Source organism: Maylandia zebra, linkage group LG5 (genome assembly GCF_041146795.1).
Source record: "Maylandia zebra isolate NMK-2024a linkage group LG5, Mzebra_GT3a, whole genome shotgun sequence".
NCBI lineage: Eukaryota > Metazoa > Chordata > Actinopteri > Cichliformes > Cichlidae > Maylandia > Maylandia zebra.
In genome coordinates, this window is record NC_135171.1 from 39,268,756 (window position 1) to 39,279,014 (window position 10,259).

The following is a 10,259-nucleotide window of genomic DNA, read 5'->3' on the forward strand; positions in this document are numbered from 1 at the left end:
AGAATGCGATTGGCTACCAATCAGGCAGTTAAAGGAAACGCCCAGGTTAAAAAAAAAAGAAAAGACATGGACTGTCTGCCACACGGAAAAAGCAGAGAACAGGTCGGCAGGTAAACTGTGACTGACGGGAGAGTTTCTGCATCCCAACAGGAAACTTCTGCTAAACAGCGGTGCGCACGGTGGAGCATTTAGCAGATAAATATCTACATATTTCCCCCAGGATCGGTAAAAACAAACAGAGCTGGAAGAGAATAAGTGTTCTTGGCTGTAGCTCAGGTGGTAGCGCAGGTCAGCTACTAACTGGAAGGTTCCTGGTTCGATCCCAGACTCCTCTGGTGTGCTTGCCAAATATCCTTGGGCAAGATACTAACCTCATGTTAGTCTCCGATGCATCCATCGGAGTTTGAATGATAGATAGCAAGCATTTAACAACTTGGAAACGGTGAATGAATTAGTTGTATGAAGCGCTTTGAGTGCTCATATAAGAGTAGAAAAGCGCCATATAAGAACAAGTCCATTTACCATTCTGTAGGTGGAAACAAACTGTTTCTTATTACTGGATACACACACACACACACACACACGCACGCACGCACACACACACACGCATTAACGCGGATCGCCCCGTGCGTGGGGCTGGACGGCGCTAACGTTGACGCCGTGCATTTTTAAGGCATCTGGGAAAAATATCCGGACTAAAATCTGAGCCAAATCGAACATGCTGATCTACCTCCATTGGTGACCCCTCAGCTGTGGCTTAGGGTCATTGCATTAACAAGAAGGCCAGGAGTTCGATCCCTGACTCAGCATTACAGAGTGTTCTTGATCAAGATACTAAACTACAAGTTGACCCAGATACATCAAAGGGTGTGAATGTTTAGCAAAAAAGCTATTTATGAATGTGTGTTAATGAATGAGACCTGTAGTAAGAGTATGTTAGTAGAAAAGGACTCTTTTGCCCAGCCATGGTTATTATATAAATGAAAAAAAGACATTAAAATTGTTTTAATATTAAACAGTTATTTAATTACATCAAACATGAAAAAAAAATCAATGGATTCTGATTATACACCTGGAGAAAAACGATCGCTCCATTCATGGTTGTTAAGGCAGATTATTCATTTAACAGCTGAAAAGAGTCTGCAAACATTTTACCAAATAAAACATTTATCCACTTATCATTAAATGTAAATCCAAACCAGGCAGTCAAGTCATGTTTTGTTTCACTATGAGAACATGAGAGTTTGTTTTAGGTGTGAAGGTGGGCTCACCTGCTTTGTTTTTATAGTTTTCTTGGTTCACCCACAGCCAATTTGAGTGAACTAGTAATTAGAATAAAGTGTTGAAAGTCAGGACGACTGCCCCTGAGGATGCTGGGAGCATTAAGGGTGATGGTAATTTTGTTCTCCAGCAGTGGAGGTGGAATATTTCTGGAGCAGAGCAGGAAGAACTAAACTTTGATGAAGCTAAAGACTAAACAAACAAAGTTGTGTCCGGATTTCTAAACGTTAAAGTAAAAATACAGAGAGCGATGATTCTTTGAGTTGTAATGGTTTCTTTCCCTCTAATAAATTCTCCTTGTTGATTTTCAGCAGGCACCCAACTCATGCTGAAGCCTAAAACTCAGATTATAGACCAGGCTTCATCACTGTGGGCGTCTTGTTTTCAGTCCAAATGTCCAGCATGTTTATTCTTTCATCTCTGAAGGCTGAGGGTCATCATCGAAGGGTCAGGGGTCACGGAATGGGTGTGTGTGTTTTAATTCGAGGGTCACTGCTCATTCTGCTGTGTGTCTGTGATGGTGGAGACTGCGCCCTGGCCTTTGCTGACATCACTGATACACGCCCACTGACCATCCATCGACTCCTTCCACAGCGTTACCTGAAAAGTTCATAAATAGTTTAATAAATAAACTATAAATAAAATCAGAGTCAGCGCTCAAATCTAATTCAACTTATTCTTTAGAGTTAAATATTAGCTTTGAGAAACAGCCATAATATCCTGAATCAATAAGGTTAAAAAAAATAAGGGCAGAGCTCACTGCAGGTTGATAAAACCATATCAATAAAATATATTCTTCCAGACTGTGGCATGTTTAGTTTGCATATAACCAAGTCAGACAGAAGGAAATCAAATGATATCTATAATTTTATGTGGATTTGGTGTAAATGTGTATTTTCTACCTTGTTGTCTCCTCCTGAAACGGCCAGTATATTTCCAGTGATCGACCAGCTGACGTGCCACACCACATCGTTGAACTTGTGGAGCAGTTTGGCCGTCCAGGTGTTGCCTGCAGGGTCGTCACACGTCCAGATAAATACTCGTCCATCCTGGAAGAATGGAAAACAATTTCCCACATAACCCCAGTGGAAGAAAAACAGGAATGGTTTGATTTTATTCAAATACTTTTTTGCAAGCTGCCAATAACACTTGCTTTTATATGATACCACATTTTATGAAGCACTACAGATTAATGTAACCCGCTTATGAACTGGTGGATCTTTAATCTCACACTTGACTGAACCGGAGGCACACTCTGGCTCCATCTAGTGGTGAAAAACTTGTACCTAAGTTATCAAAACTTTATTTATAATGTCTGAATGAACACTTTATGTTTTAGGTGCTGGAAAGCAGAATAAATTGCATGTTCTGCATGTGTAATCACATCAAATCTCACCTGAGAACAGCTGGCAATGGTGCTGGTGGGAAGACCAATAGATGGAGCCCAGCCAACATCTCTCACCCAATCACTGTGAGCCTCCAGCTTCTGATCCTCCTTCCACTGCCCATCCTCCTCTCTGCAGGCAGGAAATATCAATCAGTGACAATTAGGTTTAAGAAAAAAACCAAAAACAAAACAAGAAAATGCTTCAGACCACAAGCCACCCTGAACCACACACTCATGCAGAGCTTTATTGTCTATACTTCAAGCAAGAAATGTATCTTCCTTGGATTCAGCCAATTAGGATAACCAACTAACCCAGTGTGTCTTGTGGTATGTGGGAGGAAGGAGGAGTACCCACAAGGGTACTGAAAGAACATGCAAACTAGGCACAGGAAGGCTCTAGCCACGTTTTTAAACCAGAAGCCTTTCTGCTGCGAGGTTCCACTCACCACTACCACACTTGTCACACAAGGATCACCGTGTTTGTGCTGTGGTGACATTAAATATCAAGATCAGTGAACTTTCCCCAGAGAACCGAAACTTTCTGAAGAGCGAACATCTGATTTATGTTCCACTGAAATATGTTTGTACTCCTCAGGTTTCTTTTGTAGTGTTCAATGCTTCTGATTGGTCAAGTGTGCATGTCTTACACAGCTATGTTATAATAATAATAATAATTTCTTAAATGCTTCTGAAACTTTGAGTGTGTTGCAGGAACACTGCCAGTGCTACCCATCAACCTCCTGGTATGCACCTATAGTATAAATTTGAAAATCCTTTGTGGGTTTCAGAAAAGTTGACCTTTGACCTTTTTACTGAGATTAGAACGTGTCCAAAAGTTTTAGTAGATGCACCTATGGTATGAACTGTAATTTCCTTCAGAGATTTTCAGAAAACATGAGCACTTACTTCCAGAGTTTGACCAGGTTGTCGCAGCCTCCGGAGACGAAGCGCTTGACGTAGTTTGGCTTCTGTCCCGATGGCTGATCAATCAAGCTGCCTGGAACTATAGCGGGAGCCCAGCTTACAGCGTTGCAGCCAATCTGCAGCAGAATCACAACAGTGTGTTACATCCAATGCAGGATGCTGCTAAAGTGACATTTCAAACATTCAGAGCAGTTTGTAAGTCTCACAGTGTGAGCATTGCTGATCTTCTTGACATCCCACTGCTGATCTCCAGTGAACGTGAGAAGGGAAATTGCTCCGTCTGAACTGCCACAGGCCAGGATTAGACCAAACTCATATGGACCCCAGCAGACTGAGTTCACTGTGGAAACACAGGAGGAGGCTCAATGAGACAGAGGCCTGAGGAGTCTATCAAATCTTAATGCAATAAATTGTGCTTCATTATTTCGTGAGCTGACACACCAAACTGATCTGTTAAACTTCTAATTCTACCGAGGACACAATCTACAACACCGGATTTCTGAGGAAGGGACAAAAAGAAACAAATAAAAGAGTACAAGGAGGGGAAAAAACAGCCAGAGGGACTCCAGATCAAAACACACTAACCTACTGAGAAAAATTCTCATAATCACTACAATAAAATTGAGCAATTAAAAAGGAAACATAACATGCAAGATGCCACTATAAGGTAAAGTGGCTGACAGGTAGAGCCACACCCCCCCCGAAACCCACAGTGAGGCATCTGATAAAAGACACTGTGGTGAAGGGCAATTACAAAGTGGAGCTACAGAAATGAGGAACTAGAAAATGATGGTTAAAAACCATAACACTGATACACCACAAATAACAAAAAAGGTCAGTCAATACACAGACAGTGATGGCTGGATCTTCTGTGAAAACACATTGCCCAACCCAGATTTTGTGTTTACACCTAAAGCAAAGTGATTTTCTTTGTGGTGAGAACAATAATGTGAATACAGGAAAATCCACTAAAAGTTAAAAATATTTAAATATATTTCATATATATTCGACAAGTTAGTAAAATTATTACATATACTTCAACTTTGGTGGCATTTTGCTATGAGGTTGGTTAAAAACCTAAAGTTTGAGATTCAGACTTTTTCCTTCTACCATTTAGAAAGACTGTTATCAACCTCTGAGGGCAGGTGGCAGCTGTTTTTTTTTATGTGCATTAAAGTTATATAAAAATTTTACCGTGCAAATGCAAATTCCTTGCTGACAGTTTAACCAAAAGGCATTTCCAGTGGAAACTGGCCGACATATCCTCAGCATAACCATGTATAGATTTCATTTTATTTATCGTTGCCCAACATTATACCGGTATTACCATGAATGGTATGATATGGCCCAGTCCTGTTATACCGACACAAAAATGTGGCAGGTTGAATAAGGAAAATGAATCAGAGGCCTTTTTGGTTAATTTCTGAAAAGCCTTGGACTGAGCACCCTGGATTTATTCTTGTATCCGTGGAGATCCAGTAAATGTCCTAAGTGTTCAATAAAAGATATTAAATGTATAGTGTTGTAATTGTAAATACAAAGAACATGAATTAAATAATCTGTGAGGATCTGATCTTTTCTTGTGTGAAGCCACCTGCATGTATAAGACAAGAATTGAGATTAAACTTGTATCAAACCCACCTGACGACTCGTGTCCGGTGTACTCGTACATCTTGTCCCAGGATCCGTTCTCTTCTTTCCAAATAATGACTTTTCGGTCGTAGGAACAGGAAGCCAGGATGTTGCCGAACATTGGATGAGCCCACGCTACCTGCCACACGGGACCCTCGTGGCTACAAAACACAAGAGATGCAAATTAGTTCTGTTTTTCACTGAGTACCTGGATTTGTCACCTGGCAATTAAATTACAGCAGACAAAAGTGCCAACAAGTTATATTTCATCACCACAAGTGATACAAGTTCATTTTTTAGCTTTAGACTCTTGGTTTGCTCAACAAACTGAGGCTTCATAGTAGAGCAGGGCGATATGACCAAAAATATTTATTACGATATACATTCGAAAATTTCGATAACGATATAACTGACGATATAATTGACACTAGACAAAATATTAAAGCGATATAAAAAATTTTACAGTGCAAATGCAAATTCCTCGCTGACAGTTTAACCAAAAGGCATTTCCAGTGGAAACTGGCTGACATATCCTCAGCATAACCATGTATAATATCCACAAAACTTAAACAGAGGTTAAACACACACAGTATGGTAACATTATGTTGAAGCTCAGCACGTATCACTCCGCGAGGCTCCTGCCTACGATAGCCGTAATGCTCCGACAATCCATCAAGCGGTGCGGCTTCGTAGCTTAGCAAAGTCGTACTAAAACATTTAACAGATTTTCGAGCGCCGTGCACATAAAATCGTTTTGAGGTCAGTAAACACAACCAGAGTTCATACATAAGGCACACGGGATTATAAGGGGCTCTGTTGATTGTCAGAAAAATCAAAGAATTGATTTTAAGTGTGCCGTATTTTCCAAAAAACACGGTAATAACGACGACCCGCTAGCATGCTCTGCCAAAAATAGTGCTTTGTTGTGTATCTGAGGGACAAAAGCCAAACCAGTTACACACCAGTGAAGCTGCAGCATTTTTACAAACTAGTTCTGGTTCATCTGTTTCATTCAACGATCAGCTTTCGCCCTTCTCATTCTCTGCCGCCGCCATGCTTTTTCCACCATGGGAATATGAAAACAAAGGCACGCACGTTTATAGAATAGAATAGAATTCAACTTTATTGTCATTGCACATGCACAGGTACAGGGCAACGAAATGCAGTTATCCATAGTCTATAACAATATTTCATTTTCTTATTGTTGCCCAACATTATACCGGTATTACCGTGAATGGTATGATATGGGCCAGCCCTACTTCTTACCCTCTGAGGTCTGCCACAAGGATCTGCCCTCCGTTTCTGACGTCAAAGATCTTGACGGTGCGGTCAGAAGAACAGGTGGCGAGCCGAGTCCCGTAGTAGTCCATCTGGGCATCGTGCTGAAACAGACAGAGCAAAATGTAAAAACCTGAGTGAGAACCTCCACCTCTACCTTTCAATTTAAAGAATATTTTATACATTTTCAGCAACAAGTCAAAGTCAAAAGTAAAATGAACTTAAAAATGCTCATGGTGATTGTTCTGTGATAGTTTAAACATCATCTAACTGAAAATAAAAAGGATAAATGCTGCAACAATGATTTAGTCAAAAGAAAATACTTTATTCTCTTAAAAGGGATAGTTCAGATACTGAGGAGCTTTTGCACATCTTCCTTTGCTGGAGAATCAGCCTTAAATCTAAATAATGTGCTTTCTGTGGCTGTAGTCAGCAGCCAAAAGTAAACACAATAAATCAGTTTGCAACATTAAGAGTATTTTCACAGCTGCCATCAGACTGTTCTTTCCAACAGGGAAATGAAGCCATATCTATGAATGCACTGTATTCAAAACCGGCTTTGACACAAACATTGTCGTTACCTCATTGAACATGTTGGTCTACCACTGCCCTCTTAAGTTAGTTAATGTTATTGTGTCCCTTTCATGTTTTTGAGGGGTTACTTCAGATAAACGTGTAAAACACAAAAGTCCTACAGCAGACGTACAGGTTACAGTTTATAACAAACGTACAGCTAAGTCAAGTTCAAATGTATCTGTGACAACAGTCACAGGGTATGAGTGGCAAGTTGTTAATGATTTGTTTCTGAAATTATTATTTTAATAGCCTTTGCCAAAGATGGAGCTCAGCTCAATGTGCTTCATCATGTATGACTTAATGATCACAATCAACAGTGAAAATCACTGTTTGTGTGAATTAACACAAAACAGGTTCAGAGTGGGCTGATGATGTTCTGCTGTGTGTCGTCACCCACTGACAATCCTGGTGTTATTGTTAATTTAATCAACTCAAATGTTCTTTTATATGTAATTTAGTTTAGTAGTCTGGACTTTATGAAACATAGTGACATATAGACATGTGAAAAAAGTCCGTTTAAAAAAAACTTTAAGTAGATCTTTGAAATAAACTTAGTACACCCTATTGTTTCTATGAAACGCTACATGTATTGGTCAGTATGTGAAATGCACAAGAGAGTACAACTGAACAAGTCTGGTTTGTTTGGAGAAAGCCTCGTCTCTCCCTAAAGAACATGGTAGCACTTCTGGAATAATGTTCTTTGGACAGACAAGATCAGGTGTAGAAGTCTAGTGAAAACCAAACTCAGCGTACTAGCACAAACATCTCTGACCAACTGTCAGCACAATGGTTAAGAGGTGCTGATTTGGGCTTGCTGTGCAGCCACTGCACATGGAAACCCTGCAGTTACAAGTCGACCATAAACTCCTCTGTATACCAAAGTATTCTATTTATTATTTATTTATTTATAAAGCACATTTAATAACAACAGAGAGTTGACCAAAGCGCTGCACAACGTAATAATTAAACAGTGGCATTAACAGCAACAACAGGTAAGAAAATTAAAAGAAAATTAGGATAAAAAGAATTGGTAACTCTCGTGCAGTATAAAAAGCCAAAGCGAAAATATATGTTTCAAAATGGGATTTAAAAGGATTGACAGTTGGGGCTTTTGTAATGTGGAGAGGTAGATCGTTCCACGTTTTCGGTGCCACAACCGCAAATGCCCAATTCCCTCTATGAACCATCCTAGACTTGTGTAAGGTAAGGAGTAAATGATCACTTGATCAAAGGCCTCTAGAGGACATATAAAGCTGCAAAAGGTCAGACAAATAGTCTGGTGCCTGACAATTTAGCGATTATTAAGTCAAAAGTAAGATTTTAAATTTTATTTTAATTTTGCACTGGAAGCCAATGAAGGGAAGCAAGCACCAGGGTAAAATGTTGGTGTCTCTTCACAGGAGTCAAAAGACGGCTGCAGCATTTTGTACAAGTGTCCTGCCAAACTGGACTGACTGACACCAACATAAAGTGAATTACAGTAATCCAGCTGAAATAAGGCAAACGCATGGATTGCTCGTTCCAAGTTTTTAAAGGATAAAAATAATCTCACCTTGGATATGAGCCTTAATTTAAAACAAGGACCGCTGAACAACTGAATTAATTTGTTTCTCAAATCTAATTTTGTTATCCAAGAAAACCCCCAGATATTTTTTATTCTGGAGTCAAATGTGAAGTCATCAGTCCGACAGCTAAAACTTGACTGAAACAGGGTCATGAATTAGGACAATGATCCTAACAGAACAGTATCAGTCTCTGATGATCAGCTAGCAGTGTCAGATCGCAGCAATATCAGTTTGTTACAACTGGGTTTAAGGACGATGGATAACACGTTACAGTGATAATATTTACTGACGTTTCATTGTACACATGTTTCTATCTCTAGTTATCACGCGTAAAAGCTCACTTACAGGTACTTAAAACAAGAAGGCTAACATCAGCTGTGATTAGCAGCTAGTTTCGGTTAAATGAAAAAGGGAAAAAAATGGAAAACTTACAATCATGTCCTCGTGAGAGGTGTCCACGGTATTAATAACAGAAACCTGAAATGAGCAAACATTATATAATCACAAATACTGCACATGAATTAAAATGTTCATTGATTTTCCTGCTACTACTAGCCACTTTGCTAAGGAGCTACTTGGACTTGGGCACGTCAGCAGCTAACGGTAACCGGGAAAATGCCACAAATGTCAGCGAACAGCTTCACCGGTGGCCTAAATGCAAAGTTATCAAACTCACCATGACCGTGACTGACACCGAAACCCCGAACAACACGAGTAATCCTCCTTTTTTAAAAGAAACCGGCTTCACCGACTACTCCGACGTGGCAACAAGTAAGATAACCGCTTCCCACAGAGTCCAACTGCACTTCATACCGGCGGAAACAACAACCAGTAAACAAGTGTTCCGCATAAGCGTTTAGACGAGATCACCTTAACCTTGTTTAGAAGCTAAATATGAACACATTCTAAATAAATTAAAATCCGATCCCTCCCAGATTAGTGAAAATATTTAAAAAAGCTACATTTTCTCTTTTTGAACTGATTTTTAAACATACAAATATCTCTTTCATTAAATATGGGCAGTTTCTTGTCATAATTTTGTCTTTTTTTGTCAAGTGACTCTGTTTTTGTTTCCACTCAAACCTCACCCAAACTTCGATATAATAATAATAATTTGTTAATTATTATTATTATTATTATTATTATTATTATTATTATTATTATAATTATTATATTATATAATAATAATAATTATTATTGTTGTTATTGTTATTATTACGTGGTTACGTGAAGAACACAGTTAACCCAAACTGTGCTGCATGTGTGAGTTATCAATAAAGTTGAGGAGAAAAAAATCTAAACGGCTACTGTAATTGTTGTTGAATTTGTTTATCAATAAAGTTGGGATAAAACTCCAAACGGTTAATGCTAACCGATAACCGTCGGCATTTTTTTCGGCAAATTAGCGTAAAAATAAGACTTGAAACTCGGTTTATCGGCACATTACCGCCTCCGTATGGCCGGTTGGACTCCGTGTGTCCACACGGCGGCGCCACAAAGCTGAACCACTTTCCCTTGCCGTCTATTTTTGGCCGGGCACGCCGAGTGTCGGGTTCCATCAGGCCGTCAGCTCTCCTCTCTGCCCCCCCTAGCCTCGCCATGTTGTCGGCTTAAAT

General features: G+C 39.6%; 1 protein-coding gene across 2 annotated transcripts; it reads right to left on the reverse strand.

The window, feature by feature from the left end:
- Nucleotides 1-990: 990 nt before the first annotated feature.
- sec13 (SEC13 homolog, nuclear pore and COPII coat complex component) lies at nt 991-10,226 on the reverse strand. 2 transcript variants are annotated; one of them, XM_076884337.1, is made up of 9 exons: nt 10,091-10,226; nt 9,076-9,120; nt 6,491-6,606; nt 5,234-5,385; nt 3,799-3,932; nt 3,575-3,708; nt 2,678-2,798; nt 2,184-2,330; nt 991-1,881 (listed from the first exon to the last, which is right to left on the reverse strand). In XM_076884337.1, exons 2-9 carry the CDS (start codon nt 9,079-9,081, stop codon nt 1,771-1,773), a joined length of 921 nt encoding a protein of 306 aa, XP_076740452.1. In that variant the 5' UTR covers nt 9,082-9,120; nt 10,091-10,226; the 3' UTR covers nt 991-1,770. The 2 variants fall into 2 exon arrangements, with proteins under 2 accessions (XP_076740452.1, XP_004559093.1); XM_004559036.5 differs by lacking the exon at nt 10,091-10,226 and adding an exon at nt 9,320-9,473.
- Nucleotides 10,227-10,259: the final 33 nt, after the last annotated feature.